Source organism: Pomacea canaliculata, linkage group LG2 (genome assembly GCF_003073045.1).
Source record: "Pomacea canaliculata isolate SZHN2017 linkage group LG2, ASM307304v1, whole genome shotgun sequence".
NCBI classification, from domain to species: Eukaryota; Metazoa; Mollusca; class Gastropoda; order Architaenioglossa; family Ampullariidae; genus Pomacea; species Pomacea canaliculata.
The window spans coordinates 22820944-22840895 of record NC_037591.1 but is presented as its reverse complement, the minus strand read 5'-3'; the positions used below and the strand labels follow the sequence as shown (position 1 = coordinate 22840895).

Below are 19952 nucleotides of genomic sequence, written 5' to 3'. Positions count from 1 at the left end.
CGCAAAGCAACTTCTCCAATGCAGTCCTCACGAAAACAACATGGGAATGATGCTTTGTGTGAATTTGTTGTTGTTTTTTTTTAAAAGATATTCTAAACATTTTACAACACAAAAAGATTCGTTGTGAAAGTAAGCGGCAAGAGTTTTAATAAAGAACACACCAAGAACTTGAAAAAAAGATCATAGCAGATGAATCCAGGTTTCTAACCATGTTAATACCTAAGTACCACATAGAACTAAGTGTTTAAACTAGCTTTTTCTCAAACTTTCCTCGACTGTGAGATCTTGCTCTTATAGAATAATGTTATGTTGTTCTACATTTATTATTGGAACTTGTTAATAAATCAAAAATCCCTAACTGGATATTTGGGGTTAATCATCTTGGAAAGAGACCAGTCAAACGTTAGGAACTATAACTGTAGTTTAATAATCTACAGTTCGTATCGAGTACTTGTTGCAAGTGCTAAGTGCTTATGTTTTGCAAATTTCAACGTCTAAAACAAATCATAGCGACTTTGCACACAATAAACACAAGTCATCCTAGCTTTTGTAAATAAACATGTCCTCAAATACAAAAGTTTGAAACAAAGAAAAAGCTGACGAAAACGTATTAACATCTGAAAAACACACGTGATGTTTTATAAATGCGGTAAATATTTGATAAATGAATTTTAGAAAATTTAGACCCGTTTCATTTTTTTTTAAATTGTGTGTGAGTGCGTGCGTGTGTAGGAGAGAGAGAGAGAGAGACAGAAAAATAAAACATTACACACGCAGTTCCATGAGATAAGCTTATAAAATGATAACCTTTTGTGAGAGAGAATAGGACTTAAGCTTACACTTAAATCTGGTGAGTCACTTTGCCATTCGTTTCTAATGACGAAACCCACTCGTTGTTAAAGCGCCGTTGGATAACACTTCATCTAGGAAAACATCTATCTGATTGTAAACCTTTGGTGACTTCCTATTGCCACAAGAAAAGAGGCGAGAATAGCGAGGACAGAGCTAGCAGTAGCCAGTATCATGGCATAACCTAAACTGTCCAATATTGGGATGAAGAACTTGTCCCTGTAAGCCGCCCACACCATGCAGCCAATGAAAAGGCTCAAACCTGCACAAAGACAATCATCAGCAACATCAGCCAAGCTTTATCAATGAATATTTCCTTGTTCTTGTCACAATATCTTAAAATTATTACATCCTCCAAGATTGTGTTAAATAAAAGATTCAAGCTTGAGGATTTGAAGTGACAAACTTACCGCCTAGAAACGCCGATGTCTCGACGAATGGCGATGATGGAGAATCTGTACACTCCATGTTGACAGCCATTCCATACAGAGTAGACGCAATGAGGATGGCCACCCCGATACACGCCATAGCCTGGGTGGTTTTCATATAATCTGCAGAAAGAAAACCTCGGAACAAGGTACTCGAAAGATAAAATAAATTAATAATTAATAATTGTATTAATTCTTTCATTCATAATTTCATCTTTATAACTTTTTCTTTATTATCTTCCTTCCCTATTACTTCCCCCACCCTTTAATACATACACCCCTATGTACGTAACAACATAAATTAAACTTTCCATGTCATGTCCTTACAATCAGCTAAAACACATTTGCTTATCACAGGTTCAGACATCGTAGTAATGGAGTTCAGGAAGTGTCCTCCCCCACCCCACCCCACTCTTTGACTTACCATCAAGACGTTTGTAGTCCAAGTAACTACAGGACAATCCTCCACGAACTTGAACACAATTTTGCCACAGGCCGAAAAAGTGTCGATTTCCAAAAAGATCTGTTCTTATCATCCAGCCTGGAGCTCCCAATCCTACGGTAGCAGCAACTGTTGCCAGGGCAACGAATGCATATCCACACGGTAAGTTCTGGTGCGCCCACTGAAAGGCATCATGATGATGATGAAGAACCTATGTATGTGTATATACTCTGTGAGTAACATCTTAAGAAGGAAAAAAATGACCCAGGCAATTTTTAATATCGTCCTTTCCCTTTCCCTCCCTTCCCACTCTCCAGCCGCCCAATTTAACCTTACAGAGGGAATAAGAGGGACAAAAATATTAAATAATAAAATGGGTTCAACAAAAAGTAAATAAATATTGAAAACACTTATTCTGTCTTGACATTTGAAAATATATTATTATCCACTTTCAATATTACGTGATGCGTAGCTGCAGTGACACAAAAGAGACAATGGTAATGGTGAGCAGCAGTGTATTTCACACATTGTTGTCAAACAGTGCATGTGTTGTACTTACCGAATATGTCCATAAAAGTGAACATTCTCAGAAACAAGCATGCTGACTACGGAATCCTGTACTACATCAAACACGAGTTAAAATAAACCCATTACAGTGTCCTGTTTATATATCCAGGGCAGGTTGCAGGAAGGAAAACAGGGTCTGTTGGCCTTTGATAACATGTGCATGTAGTACGGGTCTCCCACGGGAAGAAAATCCGGTTGTTGTCGGAGATATCAGACGACAGCCCCTTGCAAGGACGGCCATAAGAATGTGTGAATTGTGTGACTGAGTCCATCAGACATCAGTTAATCAGGTCACTGTCTGTCACGAGACCCTGTCCCACCCACTCACTTTTTGTGTTTTGGGGTAAGGGTTAGGTATGGTATGCATAAACACGGTTGTCGTAACTAGGAAAACACTAACTCCAGTCTAATTATGTGACTGGTGTGTCGAGCCGCTGAGTTCGAACAAACGGTCGTCACTCCGGCCTGGAATGTTCACAACATTATCCATCACATCACGAACATCACACACCGTATCCTGTTGTCAACTGACCATCGGAGCCGCTTCATTTGTTCCCTTCTTCACGCATACCCATGAATACTTTTCATTGTTTTGTTGTTTTATTGAAGTGACAGTCATCGGCGCACGACCTCCTCAGGAACACGTTCATTTCCGGGTAGGTCACGTGGACGGGGTAACTCAAGGTCCTGACACTAGTGAGGAAGGAAGCGTCGGCCCTCTGTTACTACAACTCGGCGAATAAAACAATGCCATCCAGCAAAATGTATCCTACCTTGTAGTATATTCCCATCATTCAATTACTTCCTCCCTTTCTTGATGCTTTCCTTCTTTGTTTGTTGCGGAGTTTTCAAGAAAAAAAATGAATAGTAAGCTCAACGACGACATGTGCGGTTCCATGAGTTAATAAGCTTTTAAAATTGGAATCTTTGCGGAGACTGACAAATTTTGCGAGTACGGTTTTAAAATAAGTTATTGTAGCTGCATATACACATTGTAATTGTAAATATCTACATACATCACAAGAGAGACAAAAATAAGATTTATAGATGTTGTTTTATTAAAAGTGAACAATATGACACCGGTGACATCAATGTCAAAGATACTAGGCCGGCAAGGTAAAGAAATACAAATGTACAAGGTACAAATAATCCAATGTTTTCAAAAGTAGTGGATGGGCAAAAATGCAAACAAAATTCTTTAGCGTGCTTTTGCGAAAATTTTATTTAACTCACACTTGCCCACAGCCCAGTGAGAGAGAACAATGAGACTGAGAAAAACAGGTTTAGGTGACATTTTCTACTGTCTTCGAAGACACACAGTCGACTTGTATAAAAGCTATCCACGTTATTCAAAACTTTTCAGAAAGAGCAACAAAGTTTAGTCCTTGTTACTCCTCGAGGAGCATAGGGCCGCAAGAACAACAAAAGGAAGCCGAAAACTCAAAGACTGTGTCTGGTTAGGATTCACATGCGAGCTGAGGATGATCAATGAAAATTTCTAGTGCAGAAAAACTGTAATTAGATTTATCTAATACTGCTAGCCATTAACCAAACAAAAGACATAAGCAAACAATACATGTGATACAAAGGTCAAGTCCAGTCTCTTCATCTAAGACAGGATCTGGTAGGACCCGGCTCTTCGGCTTGCTACTGCCACACAGGCGGACGCCAGAAGAGCGAGGACAGAGCCGATGGTGGCTATTATCATGGCGTACCCGAAACTGACAATATCAGAGAGAAGTTCGGCGGAAAACAAGTTCCTATAAAATACCCACATTATGCAGCCACTCAAAAGGCTGATACCTGCACAAAAAAATAATAATCATCATCATCAGCAGCAGCATCAGCATCAACATCATCATCAGCTATTTTCATTTGTTCTTTTCGTCATATGAAAGTATTCTCCATCGTTTTATTTGAAATCTTACTTCATTTACCTCTTTCTCTGAATCGTCGTCTTGCTCACAACTTTAATACACAATCACAGCCTCTGATATAAAAAAATTGAAGGTTTGTAAAATTTCTAGAGTCAATCACAATTGATCCACCTGTCAGTTTTTGCGAAGCGCCTTCTTCGAAGTCTTTTCAAAAGTTAATGTTTATTATAGCAATAAAACCATTCAAATGTAAGAAATTCAGTCTTGGAAAGCTGCTCACCCCCTAACAATGCTGTTGTCTCGACTATGGGTGATGATGGTAAATCTGTAGACGACATATTGACAAACAATCCGTACAGAGTAGACACGATCAGGAGGGCCACCCCGATGCACGCCGCAGACTGGATTTTCTTCATAAATTCTGCAAAAAGAAAACCATCATGAAATCATAGGTACATAAACAGGTACATAAACGTTAATTTATTCTTTCAATAATGATATCCACATTTTTCTTTCTTCTTTCTACTGATCACATCACCATCATATCATCCCCTTTACACAAGTATACACACACGTTAGTCATACTACAAATGAGAAAATAACTCTTCTGTTGTCCAAGGTGGTCTTCATTTCCTGTAACAAAAATGTTCACAAACAAGCAACACATAAAATTTGTTCATCGCTCATTTCTCCCTTCTTGCTTCCGACTTACGATCGAATGATGTGTAGTCAATGTAAGTACACTCAAAATGTCCATAACTTCGGGCACAAGCTTGCCACAGACCAAAAAAGATCTCGATGGGGTCACGTCTTATGATGAACCAACCCGGAGCGCCCAGTCCAACGGAACCAGCAACGGTTGCCAGGACAACGCCTGCATATCCCAGAATGTAAAGTTTGCTGCGAGAGGTGAAAGGCATGGTGGTGTGTCAGTTCACTGTGGACTCTGTCGTCGCCTGTCTTGACCTGTCCTGACGTGACCTGGATCACTAAAGGTTTTCGATATTTTTTATGATCTGCAGAGAGAGAGAGATGCGAGAGTTGGTGTCAATTATCGAGATTTATGAGTCGTGAGTCAAACAAGCACGTTATAACATTAGTCTTTATAAATAAAATCTTTTTGAACTCATCCAGCAATAAAATACAGCATGAGATTTTCGAACAATGCTTCTATATCCCTGTTAAAGTGGGCACTCTAGTCTCTTGGAGCACTGTGTCAGTGAAATAGCCGCAAGCTACGCCAGTGCTGTGTCCTCAACAAAAAGCAGCCATCGAGCCGTGTCCAACGTCACGTGACCTCCACTCCCCACCTTACCGTGTATGTAGTAGTTGCTGAGAGGAGGGAAGACGGAGAGACAGAAAAATGCGATGGGAGATGAAACGGACAGAGTTGCTAGCAGCTGAAGAGGTCAAAAGTCTTTGTATACAACGAATCAGCTTTGCTTCATAAATATACTCTCTCAGGTGCAAAGATAAAAAAAAATTCTTCTGAAAAAGTCTAATCCAGATGAGTTGAGATACACCAAATGAAACCACTCACGTTTTAAAGGCGTTATATCTACGTCCTGCACGATGTCCAGTGAAGACAATAGGTCTTGAGCGGTTGGCAAATGCAGTACGAGTCCCTACGGCTGCAGTCGGAGAAATGAGAATGATTGTTTTCTGGGGCCGAAGTGGCAATCACGTGATGGAGGCAGGGGTGATAGACAGAGGGACGACTGCCAACACTTTGTGCGGACTGAGAGGTCACGTTCCTGCTTTGTCAAACTTGAACCAGCTAGAGGCTACTTCCGCTTTCTCCGCAGTCACGGACTCGGATGACATCGAAAAAAATAATTTAGTAATTCGATATTTCAATGTATTTTCTAGAACGAAAGTACAGTAACAAGGACAGAGCTTTTCCCGTCCACTTGCATAAACATGGAGTTCAGGAAGCTTCCTCCCCACCCCACTCCCACTCTTTGACTTACCATCAAGACTTTTGTAGTCCAAGTAACTTCAGGACAATCCTCCACGTACTTGAAGACTATTTTGCCACAGGGCAAAAAAAGCGTCGATTTCCAAAAAGAACACACGAACATTGCACACCTCATCCTGTTGTCAACTGGCCATCGGAGCCGCTTCATTCGTTACTTTCTTCACGCATGCACATGAATACTTTTCATTGTTTTGTTGTTTTATTGAAATGACAGTCATCGGCGCACGACCTCCTCAGGAACACGTTCATTTCCGGGTAGGTCACGTGGACGGGTCAACTCAAGGGTCCTGACAGAAGGGAGGAAGGAAGCGTCGGCTATCTACCTAACACTCGGCGAACAAAACAATGCTTTCCAGCAAATCTTTTATCCTCACTTTCTAGTTTATTCCCATCATTTATTTACTTCCTCCCTTTCTTGATGCTTTCCTTCTTTATTTGCTGCGGAGTTTTCAAGAAAATTATGAGATGAATAATAACCTCAACGACGACATGTGCGGTTCCTTGAGATAAGTTTTTAAAATTGGAATCTTTGCGGAGAATGACAAATTTTGCGAGTACGGTTTAAAAATTAGTTATTGTAGCTGTATATACACATTGTAATTGTAAATATCTACATTCATCACAAGAGAGACGAAAATAAGATTTATAGATGTTGTTTTATTAAAAGTGAACAATATGACACCGGTGACATCAATGTCAAAGATACAAAGCCGGCAAGGTAAAGAAATACAAATGTACAAGGTACAAATAATCCAATGTTTTCAAAAGTAGTGGATGGGCAAAAATGCAAACAAAATTCTTTAGCGTGCTTTTGCGAAAATTTTATTTAACTCACACTTGCCGATCCGCCCAGTGAGAGAGAACAATGAGACTGAGAAAAACAGGTTTAGGTGACATTTTCTACTGTCTTCGAAGACATACAGTCGACTTGTATAAAAGCTATCCACGTTATTCAAAACTTTTCAGAAAGAGCAACAAAGTTTAGTCCTTGTTACTCCTCGAGGAGCATAGGGCCGCAAGAACAACAAAAGGAAGCAGAAAAACTCAAAGACTGTGTCTGGTTAGGATTCACATGCAAGCTGGGGATGATCAATGAAACAATTTCTGGTGCAGAAAAAACTATAATTAGGTTTACCTAATACTGCTAGCCATTAACCAAACAAAACACATAAGCAAACAATACATGTGATACAAAGGTCAAGTCCAGTCTCTTCATCTAAGACAGGATCTGGTAGGACCCGGCTCTTCGGCTTGCTACTGCCACACAGGCGGATGCCAGAACAGCGAGGACAGAGCCGATGGTGGCTATTATCATGGCGTACCCGAAACTGATAAAATCAGTATGTTCGGGGACATACTTCTTCTTATAACCTGCCCACACCATGCAGCCAATAAAAAGGCTCAGACCTGCACAAAGAAAATCATCATCATCATCCATCATCATCATTCTCCTTCTATGTAAGTATTTTCATTTGTTCTTTTCCTCATATCAAAGTATTCTCCATCGTTTTCTTTGAAGTCTTCCTTCATTTAGCTCTTTTTGTGAATAGTCGCCTGCTCACAATCATAGGCTATGATATAAGAAATGAAGGTTTGTAAAATTTCTAGACTCACTCACAATTGATCCACCTGTCAGTTTTTGCGAGGCGCCTTCTTCGAAGCCAATTCAAAATTTAATGTTTATTATAGCAATAAAACCATTCAAATGTAAGAGATTCAGTTTTGGAAAGCTGCTCACCCCCTAGCAATGCTGTTGTCTCGACTATGGGTGATGATGGCAAGTTTGTAGACGACATATTGACAAACAGTCCGTACAGAGTAGACACGATCAGGAGGGCCACCCCGATGCATGCCATAGCCTGGGTGGCCTTCATATAATCTGCAAAAAGAAAACCATCAGGAACTCTAAGATATATAAACGTTAATTTATTCTTTAAATAATGATATCCACATTTTTCTTTCTTCTTTACCTGATCACATCACCATCATAGCACCCCTTTACACAAGTATACACACACGTTAGTTTTCTTCTGTTGTCCAAGGTGGTCTTCATTTCCTGTAATGAAAATGTTCACAAACAAGGAACATATAAATTTTGTTTATCGCTCATTTCTCCCTTCTTGCTTCCGACTTACTATCGAATAATGCGTGGTCAATGTAAGTACACTCAAACCGTCCATAACCGCGGGCACAAGTTTGCCACAGACCCCAGAACAACTCGATGAAGTCACTTCTTATGATGAACCAGCCCGGAGCGCCCAGTCCAACGGAACCAGCAACGGTTGCCAAGACAACGCCTGCATATCCCAGAATGTAAAGTTTGCTGCGAGAGGTGAAAGGCATGATGGTGTGTCAGTTCACAAGTCCACAGTGGACTCTGTCATCGCCTGACTTGACCTGTCCTGACGTCACCTGGGTCACTAAAGGTCTTCAAATTTGTTTATGATCTGCAGAGAGAGAGAGATATGCGAGAGTTGGTGTTAAACATCGAGATGTATGAGTCGTGAGTCAAACAAGCACGTTATAACATTAATCTTTAGAATAAAATCTTTCTGAATTTTTGTCTTTTACAGTTCTTGATTTACTCACAGGTTCAGCAGAATTTTCCGAGCAATATTCAAATATATGGAAGTGGCTACATGAGTTCGCATAAGTCTGGCTCATTAATGTGTTGTACAGAGTTCTACTTTTGCTTTTTCACTTAGTTCCATGAAACACTTTATTGTTGCACTACTGTTTGTATATTATTTTATGTTATCTCTTTGGTGGTCGCTTATGATTTTTTTTCTTTTTTTGCATGGTCGGTTACTTCATGGTCTTTTGAGTGCAGCGCACGTAGCTCGTGTTCACATGGGGAAATGCACCTCACAAAAAATTATCATCATCATCACAGTCCCTAACCTCGTGAGCCTGTGTACATATGGCTCTGACATACACACTACAGCTACTACATCCGGCAATAAAATACAGGACGAGGCTTTCGAACAATGTCTGCCTCTATATCCGTGTTAAAGTGGGGACTCTAGTCTCCTGGAGAACTGTGTCAGTGAAATAGCCGCAAACAACACCAGTGCAGTGTCCTCGACAAAAAGCAGCCATCGAGCCGTGTCCAACGTCACGTGACCTTCACTCTCCACCTTACCGTGTATGTAGTAGTTGCTAAGAGGAGGGAAGACGGAGAGAAAGAAAAATGCGAAGGGGAGATGATTAGGTATGAAACGGACAGAGTTGCTAGCAGCTGAAGAGGTCTAAAGTCTTTGTATACAACGAATCAGCTTGGCTTCATAAATATACTCTCTCAGGTGTAAATAAAGAAGTATTTTCTTCTACAAACGTCTAATCCAGATGAGATGAGATACACCAAATGAAGCCACTCACGTTTGAAGCGCGTTATATCTACGTCCTGCACGATGTCCAGTGAAGACAATAGGTCTTGAGCGGTTGGCAAATGCAGTACGAGTCCCTACGGCTGCAGTCGGAGAAATGAGAATGATTGTTTTCTGGGGCCGAAGTGGCAATCACGTGATGGAGTCAGGGGTGATAGACAGAGGGACAACTGCCAACACTCTGTGCGGACTGAGAGGTCATGTTCCTGCTCTGTCAAACTTGAGCCATCTAGAGGCTACTTCCGCTTTCTCCGCAGTCAGGGACTCACATGACATCGAAAAAATTAATCTAGTAATTTGATATTTCATTTTATTTTCCAGAACGAAAGTACAGTAACAATGACAGAGCTTTTTCCCCTCCACTTGCATAAACATCTGTACTGTATGTGTTTTGCCCAGTGTGTTGTTGTGAATACATGTAACGGTGCACAAATCGATTATAAGGGAAACAGCCAACTGAAGAACACATAATTTTGAACTGAGGAAAACATATTTTTAAGTTAACGAGGTATCTTTTGTGGATCTTAAGGTCTCCTAAGTTTGGGCGTGGCAGATGAAAACTGAACACAGCCCTAGGGAACAAGTAACATTAAATTTATAACACACCCAACATTTTCCTAGCCAGGGTTTTCACAGATAAATGCTCTGTAGGAACTATTTTTTTTCCTCACAACACAAAAAGAAAATTGTGCTAATTATAGCTTCAAAGGTTAGCCTCTGTACAATTATAATTTTAATAGCCACGTTTTAAGTTACAAATTAAACTCTGTGTAGAATGAGAAAGTTCTATCGTGATGTTTCGTACAGTAGACAAATTCTTGTTTTCCGACTTTTGCTTACAGGACGGCCTGCAATTCCCGTCTTCTTCTTCCTCTTTTCCGCCATCCCCTTATCTTCTTCTTTTTCCTGACAGAGAAACAAAATAATAAGAGAGTGTGTTTGTAAGTCCACATCAGGGGCGTCGTCAGTCATCTATTCTGGCGCGTGAGTTGGCAGTTGTGTCTCCCTGTGTTGTCATCGAGTCACGAGTTCCGTTACCGAGTGAGCTGGAGCGTTTGGCACAAGATGATGTGTCACCACACTCTTTGTTAGTTACAAACCGAGACAAATAAATGAAACGGTATAGAGACCGCAAAATGTAACAAAGACATGCACAAACACGAATGCTATCTATAGAACCACACAACTATGTATGGCCGATGTTTTGTTGGTTTGTGTGTGAAGGGGGGGTCTTGAAAGGGAAGGGAGGGGAAGCAGTTGCGTCCCAGTGGGTTTTCTGGAGTCTCTGACATGACTGTGAGACACACATGGCTGTCACACAGCACTAGCTAGTTATCAACATTGAAGCCACATACAACCAATGCGAGCCCTTCACCGAGTTTATTGCTGCTGCTGGGCTCATGTAAGGACACTGCGTGCACTTGTGTTCTCTGCGCGTGTGTGTGAGAGAGAGAGTGGGAGGATGAAGAAGAGACAAATAGGCATTTGTAAATGTCTTGTTAATTTAGGATGCTTGCTTGCTTCCTCCTAGCCCTCGAGAACCAGTACAGCTGGACGAGTACGTAGAGAGCCTGTGCGCAGCAGTGGCAGTCAGAAAGGTCTCGCACATGTTCTCCTCAGGAACACGTCAACTTCCGGGTGTCTCACGTGGATAAAGAAGCTGGACCTTAGTCCTGTGAGACAGCAAATGCGTTAGATGAAATTTGATAGGGGAAATTACGCAGTGAAGTCGATTCTAGGCATGGCTTCCTTGACTCATGTATCCTCCTTTCAATTTTTCCATAAACCAGAGAGCGGTTGAGATCTGATCACATCCGCAGCATTTGTCAAAATTGCCAGAATGATTTGTTTAGACTTCACAAATGTTATATTGGGTTATATTTATCAGAGCGAGAAAGGTGGAAATATGGAAGGGGGTCAGTAGCGAGGTAAGGAGAGGGAGAAAGAGATCGACAAAGTCACGGTAGAAGGAGAGGGAAAGAGGAAAGACGAGTGACAAGGTCACAAAAAGAAAGAGGGGGAACCCTGCTGTTTTTCCTCCTTTTTACTGAATACACCGTGCCTCCCACCCTGGCTGCTAAAGACGAACTGTCATCTTGTGACATTATGGATCATCGATGGATCATCAAGAGTACAAGTGTCTTACTATTTTGATACAATGACGCCACGTATATGATTATCAACGCATCTACATGCACACACATATGCATCCGTACATATTGTAAATGTGGAAAATGTTCTTTCTATAGTAGTTCTGTTTTTACTTTTGGATGCCTCATTCTCCGGTCAACAAAATTTACTGGCAAGTAAACTGTGTTCTACTTATTAAAAGTAAGCAAAATTTAGATTTGTCATAAATGATACCAATCGACTTGATTGATACCCAATATAACCTCCGTGAAGTTGTCCAAGTTCGTGGATGCATAATTTCTAAAGACCATAAAAGATTCAGCTTTTTTCCCTGCATGTCAGCCATCCTGGAACGGCCAATCCCACGGCACCAACAACAGTTGCTAGAATAACAACCGCACACCCCAGCTTATAGGCAGCACTGTGACTAGTGAAAGGCATGATGCTGTTTTCAGATGTCTAGTCCACTGAATACCTGGATATGCATAATCATGTGATAGAAATATTTGCGACTGAGTGTACCAGAGATGTTTTATATATTTCATTTATTGACGAATCTGAAAGTGTTTTACCCCGAGTGCGTTTTAAACATGGCGGGTGGCGCTGAACATCAAGCGGCATTTGCGTTCTCGCTGGTCACGATATTCAAACTGGTGTCACCTGCATTTTGTTCCTGACATCGTCCTGTTAACCACTGCATTACCGGGTTATAGGTTAACGTTACATTAACAGCTACAGTCTAAAGTTACATTAACAAAGTTACGGTCCAACGTCGTGCAGCTGTCTGTAAAGAGTGATGGAACAGTTTTCTAAGCAGACACAATTAGTCTTTGGCATTTCTTTATCCATAAAATTCAACAAGCATTATAAATTCAGGTGGTGTCCGAAATAATTTTTTTAAAAAGATTTTTCTGCGTTGAGCATATTGATTGTTTTTTTAGGCAATATTGGCGAATTACATTCAATTTTCCGGCTTCCAGCCATCGGCAGTTAATCTAGTTTAAAATGGCTCCTCTCGCGCTTCCGTGTTTTTAGAAGTCTTCCCTTTGTTGGATGTAAGGTGTGAGTGGGTTATAGGAACAAGTACCACATCAAAGACAACATTAGCTACGGTTACCTAATGGCACTAACCACGATGACCTGACTTACCGCCATCTCCTCCTCCTCCGTCTTCCTGGCCTCCTTACACAACGGGCATGGAGGTTTCCAGCAACTGACGTAAGAAGTCATACCTTCATCCATTGCAAACAATCACGATAAAAGAGAAGACAGCCATAGCTTTTATCGAAGCTGTATGCATGTTACAGTATACGTATACAGTATACAGTAGGTAGTACAGTATGATCCCCAAAGCATCGGCAAGACTTTGTTGCTAGTAGCACATGAGTAGTCTGTGTTGGTAGTACACGAGTAGTTTGTGCTGGTAGTACACGAGTAGTCTGTGTTGGTAGTACACGAGTAGTCTGTGCTGGTAGCAGTAGAAAAGCCAATGGACGTGCCACTGTATTTTTACAACGAACCCACAACTGCGGAAGAATTCTTTTAGCTTCCAGCCTCCTACCTATCGGTAACCGATTCAAAAAATGTAAAAAGTTAAATTAAATTTCTAAAGAGTCGGTTCTAGTTTTTTATGCCACACACATACCGGAATGGTGCTCCTTCGCCTAACAGGCTTTGGTGAGTTTAAGGGCAGCTCTCCGCATTTTTGTTTTCTTCTTGATTTGTTGTGCTTGTAGTACCTGTTGTACAGATCTGCACTTTTACTGACATCATCGGCATTATGTTTGACCTGTGACTAAAAGCTCACACTATTATTATTATTCTCTTTGAATAACATGAGAATCAAGATTCAAAACCTTGTTCGATTTCTTTCATGTATGAAATATGTTTACAAGAAAATGTTCCTTATTCATAGTTTACTTCTTTCTCATCGAAAAACAATAATGTAAAGCAAAACTTATAAATCTGTCAGGAAATTTCTTCACTAGATGGTAAATGTTCCATTTTCTGAGAATGACCATCACATACTGCGGAATTCAAGCATAATACTAATTTCTAAAGTCTGTATACGATATTAATATCGTTATTATTTGAACATTAAACACTATAAGAAAAACAAAATATCTGTCTTGTTTAACGGGTGAGGCTGAATGGAAACAGTAATAAACACACAGCGTCTGTTTAATACATTAAGAGTTAGGAGAATATTCAGCAGTTGGTCTTCATATTTTTGAAGTAGCTTTCCCTTGGCAAATGATCGCACGAAATGTAACCCTGCTATTCAGAAAAAGCTTAAGACACGGAGGTTGTTGGTTTTTTTTTTTTTTCTCGAACTAAGCTCTTTCATTTGTCGGTTTATGTCGACTCCTTACGTGTGCTGTAAGTTTGCTGGAGGAAATGAAAGCCGAGTCGCACTGTTGGCATTTGTAGGGTTTTTCCCCTGTGTGAGTTCTTCGATGGATGGTCAATCCACTGGAGTGACGAAACGTTGATGCACAGTCAGGACAAGTGTATGGCTTCTCACCTGTGTGAACCCTGATGTGCTTCTTCAGGTCTCCTGGCTGAGCAAACGCTGCCTCGCAGTCGCTGCACTTAAACGGTTTCTCACCTGTATGAATCCTTACATGCCTGACGAAGTTGCGGTTGTCCGTGAACACCGCGTTGCAAAACTCGCAGGTGTAGCGTTTGAGCCGCTTGGGTGGTTTCTGCCCGCTGTGGTTGAGCAGGTGCGCCTTCAGATTCTGGGATCGGGCAAAGGTGGCCCCACACTCCTGACACGCAAAAGGTTTGATCCCCGTGTGCATCCGGCGATGCTGGGAAAGTTGACTGGACGACGTGAATGCTGCACCGCACTCATCGCACAGATATGGCTTGAGGCCCAGGTGCCTGCGGGTGTGATACTTCAGAGACCCCGAGTTGGTGAATGACACGTCACACTGTTCACACTTGTAAGGTTTTGCACCCGTGTGCTGTCTGCGGTGTCTAGCAAGCACGCAGGGGTCGGCAAAGGACTTTCCACAGTCCTGGCAGAGGAATGGCTTCTCGCCCGAGTGCTTCCTCAGGTGCACCTTCAGGTTGCGCGAGTCGGCATACGCCATGCCGCAGTGCTGGCACTTGAAGGGCTTGTGGCCGGTGTGATGGTTGCGCATGTGGACGGTCAAATACGAAGCCCTGGTGAACGCCGAGGAGCATACGCTGCAGTGGAACGGCTTCTCGCCCGTGTGGGTCAGCATGTGGCGCACCAGCTCGCCAGACTGCGCGCAGGCCTGTCCGCACTCTTTGCACTTAAAAGGTTTGTCTCCAGTGTGCGAGCGCATGTGAACTTTGAGGTGACTCGAGGTCATGAAGGTCGAATCACACACCTGGCATTGGAAAGGCTTCTTAACGACGTGAGCACTTTGCATGTGCTTCCTGAACGTGAGGGATGACACAAAGGACGATGAACACAATTGGCACTGCAGGTTCTTCGCGGTTTGATGACTTCGCTTGTGAATTTTCAAAGCTCGAGGTTTCATGAACCTTGTCCCACACTCACAGCAAAGGAACAGCTTTTGATCACTACGAAACCGTGCGTGCACGTCTTGATCGCCCTCTGGTGTAAATGTTATACTGCACATATCACATCTAGACATTCGGTCTTCTTCCTTCTTCTGAACGTCAAAAGAGTTGTGTCTATTTTTGTTGTGCCTTTTTTGGTGGATGTTACTACAGCACACCTTTTACGAGACACAAATTCTGGCTTGCACAGCGATTGCTTTTGATAGGTGTGTGAGTGAATACCGTTGTGGATGTCTTTAAGAAAGATGAAGGGCTTACTAATGTCATTGCTATCAGGAGCGTTAAAGTTCCCGCCAGTTTCTAAGCTTGAACTAGATAATGAGGTCTTTTGTACTTCACCTGGGCTCTGCAAAACACATAAATGCATGATAAAAAAAATCTTTACTGCATTTCACCATCTCACTCTATCATCCATCTTCTTTTGTTTTCTCACTCACACATGCAGCATAATTTATTCTCTTTGAAATTTCAGTTTTGCAATGCACCCTCTCTTTCTTTAACACTCACACACATTACCATTTCAGTGCAAAAACACAATGATGCTGGTGTCTCAGACTAACACCTACAGTATGATAAAAAAAACAATGTACATAAAAATTAAAGATAAGCATAAAGTTAAAATACCTGTCATGGAATTATTAAGAAATAAAATTGAAAGCCTGCAGTCTGCATTCAACTTGGTGACAATATACAAGGAATGAACATTATGAATATGTTCCACAGCATAGTTCATATTCCTTGGATTCGTCATTAAGGCAGACTGGACATACTGATAAACTGATCTATATATTTCTATCAGGGCAATGGCATCTTCACAAATAGGTACATCTCACTTTTTATAAGAGCTGAATTGGTTAAGAGAGAAACAGATAGGAAAAAAGAGCTTGCTTACCGACACAGATGTTACAGAGTCTGCATACAATACACTGTTTGCTACCTCCTCTGCAAGGGATGGTGCCATTTTCGTTTCTTTCAAGTCCATTTCTCTGCTCGCTTCATTCAGATTAGACTGCTCCATACAAGCTGAATGTGTTTTGCTTTCATGCTAAGGGTGGTAATCACAAGGTAACAAATGAGAGTACAACCCCTATACAAAAAAACTTTGTCATTTTTCTACTGTGATAAACTGCATAACTTTCTAACTACAGCATTCAAGAGAACACTTGTAAAACAAATGTCATAAAAATGCTAAGCACAGCTTTTTAAATAATATTTATTAAAGCACTCAAAACCTGCTTGTGTCAGCATCTATTAGAATCACCATGCTCATACTGATACTAGAGAAAGTCAGTTCCAGACTTCCATATATTTTACAACTGACAGAAAATTAATTATGAAACTGATATTTTTCCCTTGTCTTTGTTTTCATTTGTTGTTGTTTTCCACATGACTTTCATAACACTGACCATCTAAGAATCAAAGACCAATTATCAAGTTCACAGTGACTCATGACTCCAACAGGCACAGTTCAGTGAAAGAATGGTGCATTTTAGGATGACAAAAAGTATAAATCAAAGTAACATTACTTCCTTCTTTCTTTAATTCTAATTTTTAACATCTTTAGGCCTTAAATCTATATAGACAATCAGTTTTGTAGAAACACAGTGAACAACACAACTTTAGAGCTTTAAGTTCTACGATGAAACTGCTTAAGCCAGACTTTGTTCCCGTCAGTACATTTATTTGTATGCACTTGTGGAACACAGTAAATAGTGTAGAGGCAATATTTAGAAAAAATGATTTTAACTTTGTTTCTTTATAAAAGTTAATATTTTAGAAACATTTGCTGCACACAAGATCACGGTAAGAAAAACTAAAGGGAGATAACAAGAGTAGAAACCATTAGGGTGAAAAATAAGAAAAAAAATGCAATAAGCTTTGTTAAAGCATGCTATATATGCAAACAAGTGAGCACTGTACTTTTATTTTTTAAAAACAATGTGCAGACATATTCATGAAGAACTCAGTTAGCATCAGCATAATTCACAATTACTTGAACTGGTAGACACTGGATATACAAACATCATTTTGTGGCAACACATACCTGTTTATCATAATTTGATGTTGAATGTAAATCTTTGATTTCATGCTGATACTTGCATGCTGCGCAGCACAAAATCAGACTTGACTCACACCTTGGGCAGCACTCTAATTTATTTATGCCAAATCTCACACTCTTTTCATATCTGGAAATGGTATATAAAAAAAAGTTTCTTGCATTAACAGGAAATCATCGACTTCCAACCGCATTTGATAACAACAAACCAGTTGTACCTCAATCTGGTTGTTAAGTTAGCTATGTTAAATCTTTCAGCCATATGGTATTTCAGAAACATTTTCTTTGATCATTATTTCATTATACTGGCTCATTATTTTTCTTATCATATTTGTCCTTTTTCACTTTGTTCCCTTGCCAGCCATAGCCAGACGTAAACTGTACAAGTTGTTAAGTGGTTGTAAAGTCAAATAGTCCTGTTGCGCAGGTTGTAAATTAACAACTACCTGTATCTCATTGTTAATTGTTCTTTATCATCATTTTTATCATAGTCACTGTTATGAATCAATATGTGATTTCTTTTGTATATATAAATGCCTCTACAGGTTTAAAACCATTCAATCAATCAAAAATAAATAGTGTACTGTAATTTGTTACTCATGTTAGTGGCCCAGAGGATCTCTCTCATACAGACTCCCTAAAATGTGTGCACACACATATCTGCAGATGTAAGTACAAAGTAAGATTTAGGTACAGTTTTATCTATGCACTAATGATACCAATAACTAAATTTTTCATCCCTTTCTTAGAAATGACTAGGAAATACACTTAATTATATAAATAATCCCTGACAGTAATATTCCTGCTGTATGGATTTGAAACTTGGACTCCCAACATTTGAGAACAGGTGCCTGAGGAGGCTGCTCTGGATATTGGACTGGGAATATGGAACTAATGACTTTGTATGGAGTATGGTCACCAAGTTCATAGGACTCCAGGAACTACTTGCAGGTGGTCAGAGGAAGAACTGGATTACAAACATTACTCAAGATAGGCCTGAGCTGCAGACCTTGTCAGCTGTATCTATCCACGTGTTTTCCCTCAACAACCAGTTCTCGCACATAACTGGTGCCAGACAATGGATAAATGAATGAACACTGATATAATATAGGTTACATGTTACATAAAGTATTTTCATTAAATAACTTACATATTTATTAAAAATGCAGCAATGTCTGTATTATGGTGCAGTCCTTGATGCTGTCCAATCTGGTGCCATCTTTCAGCAATGCTGATATCCATCTTCCGTATACCATCAAAAGACCGTGTTCCTGATGTTATGTGCATGCTGTCAGAGTGGCCTGATGCAGGTTTCTGTTAAGAATGCAGAATTACTGATAATATTATATTAAACAGATCTAGGAATAGTTGTTGTATACTTTGTAAGAAAGAGACTAAATACATTCACAGAAAATGAGACTGGGTAATAAGATGCTGAGGAGCATAATGGAAGTAAAAGCTACAAGTGTAGCTCTTCCGTGCCTCAATGGATGTCTTTGACTAGGAAACTTCTTTCAACACACAAGCTAACAACAGGTAAGTTTGTGTAGAGTAGATCAAATAATACCTTAAACAGGTGATGCACTGTAATGCAATGTCTTGTTGTTTGCTACTTCACTGCTGTAGAACCAGATTTAGAATAAACATTTAATGACAATGAGAACCGTTATCCCAGTCATATATATTGTTTGACAGCCGATATCACACACACATGAATCCCAAACAAACTGTGGTGTTAAATCTAACTCGTCCAGAGACTACTTTAAGTGCTGAAAATTATTACAACATTCCCTAAATGAAAATTCACAGAGAAACTATAAAGTGATGAGATACAGGGAGGGTGCACACATTAAAAAGTGGAATCCTAGTGTCGAGACTTGACTGCAGCGTAGCGGTGTTTTCTTTTTTAATGTTCAAGAAATTCTCACTTTACCATGTTAACCTGTACACAAAAATCGGAATCGCTGACCTGAAAGAGCGGCACTTTCTTATCAGTTGTGAACGAATGAAGCCTCCCTTCACTTCGTGCCTGCTGTTGCCTCCTGCTATTATCGCTGCTCTGTCTTTCGCCTGATTTCCTCAAATCTGAGCATGGAGCCTTTGGCACCAGACCAGCAGCAGGCACCCCGTGATCTATTTTTGTGATATCACCTGCAGCCTCCATTTCTCCCCTGGATTAATTTTTTAATTCTCGGAGCTTTAATTCAACATTCTACACATTGTAGGCATTTCGCTGGTTAAGTGACCGAGTATCTGGGTCACATTATCTGAGTGTCGTCTGATGCAGAGGCCAAACAAAAGAGTTTTCGTTCTTGGCGTAAAATTGTGGATCGGAAATGATACGCCTCCTGGTTGCCAGGAGCGACGGTGTGAAAAAAGATTATTGTACTTTGAGATTTAGCTTATTACTTCTTACGTAGTAAAAAATGGGCTGGTCAGCTTCTTATAAATGGTGCACTTGGCTACAAATTATTCTATAATGCTTAATTACTTTATTTACTTAATTTTTTTCCCTGTAAAGGGCGAGGGCTAAATGGGGGGAAAAACATTTTCTTGCTTATTTTACCTCTTGTTAATAAAGAATTGTCATTGTTATTATCTAGACCGATGATCCATCTCTGCAAAACACTGGTTGTAATGTTTATATCCTCGAGCAAGCACACACACTCTCTCTCTCTCAC

The 19952-nt window shown here is 40.4% G+C and overlaps 3 protein-coding genes across 9 annotated transcripts; all 3 read right to left on the bottom strand.

The window, feature by feature from the left end:
* Positions 1-124: 124 nt before the first annotated feature.
* LOC112556645 lies at positions 125-2497 on the bottom strand. Its single transcript, XM_025225837.1, has 4 exons — positions 2279-2497; positions 1702-1900; positions 1260-1400; positions 125-1111 (listed from the first exon to the last, which is right to left on the bottom strand). The coding sequence occupies exons 2-4, from the start codon at positions 1811-1813 to the stop codon at positions 936-938; spliced, it is 429 nt and encodes a 142-aa protein (XP_025081622.1). The 5' UTR covers positions 1814-1900; positions 2279-2497; the 3' UTR covers positions 125-935.
* Positions 2498-3321: 824 nt separating this feature from the next.
* LOC112556644 lies at positions 3322-9760 on the bottom strand. 7 transcript variants are annotated; one of them, XM_025225834.1, is made up of 4 exons: positions 9520-9760; positions 4876-5152; positions 4444-4584; positions 3322-4089 (listed from the first exon to the last, which is right to left on the bottom strand). In XM_025225834.1, exons 2-4 carry the CDS (start codon positions 5081-5083, stop codon positions 3896-3898), a joined length of 543 nt encoding a protein of 180 aa, XP_025081619.1. In that variant the 5' UTR covers positions 5084-5152; positions 9520-9760; the 3' UTR covers positions 3322-3895. The 7 variants fall into 7 exon arrangements, with proteins under 7 accessions (XP_025081619.1, XP_025081617.1, XP_025081621.1 ...); XM_025225832.1 differs by having other exon boundaries at positions 4876-5179; positions 9520-9759; XM_025225836.1 differs by lacking the exons at positions 4444-4584; positions 4876-5152; positions 9520-9760 and adding exons at positions 7464-7548; positions 7880-8020; positions 8277-8513 and having other exon boundaries at positions 3322-4001.
* A 3411-nt stretch (positions 9761-13171) lies between these two features.
* LOC112557767 (zinc finger protein 501-like) lies at positions 13172-19525 on the bottom strand. Its single transcript, XM_025227797.1, has 5 exons — positions 19241-19525; positions 18422-18585; positions 17260-17401; positions 16108-16260; positions 13172-15561 (listed from the first exon to the last, which is right to left on the bottom strand). The coding sequence occupies exon 5, from the start codon at positions 15287-15289 to the stop codon at positions 13991-13993; it is 1299 nt and encodes a 432-aa protein (XP_025083582.1). The 5' UTR covers positions 15290-15561; positions 16108-16260; positions 17260-17401; positions 18422-18585; positions 19241-19525; the 3' UTR covers positions 13172-13990.
* Positions 19526-19952: the final 427 nt, after the last annotated feature.

Coding starts and splice junctions, on each gene's coding strand:
- LOC112556645 (XM_025225837.1), bottom strand. CDS start 1,813: ATGATAAGAACAGATCTTTTTGGAAATCGACACTTTTTCGGCCTGTGG. Junction 1,401..1,701: donor GGACTACAAACGTCTTGATG/GTAAGTCAAAGA, acceptor TTCTTTCTGCAG/ATTATATGAAAACCACCCAG. Junction 1,112..1,259: donor GACATCGGCGTTTCTAGGCG/GTAAGTTTGTCA, acceptor GTCTTTGTGCAG/GTTTGAGCCTTTTCATTGGC.
- LOC112556644 (XM_025225834.1), bottom strand. CDS start 5,083: ATGCCTTTCACCTCTCGCAGCAAACTTTACATTCTGGGATATGCAGGC. Junction 4,585..4,875: donor TGACTACACATCATTCGATC/GTAAGTCGGAAG, acceptor TTCTTTTTGCAG/AATTTATGAAGAAAATCCAG. Junction 4,090..4,443: donor GACAACAGCATTGTTAGGGG/GTGAGCAGCTTT, acceptor TTTTTTGTGCAG/GTATCAGCCTTTTGAGTGGC.
- LOC112557767 (XM_025227797.1), bottom strand. CDS start 15,289: ATGTCTAGATGTGATATGTGCAGTATAACATTTACACCAGAGGGCGAT.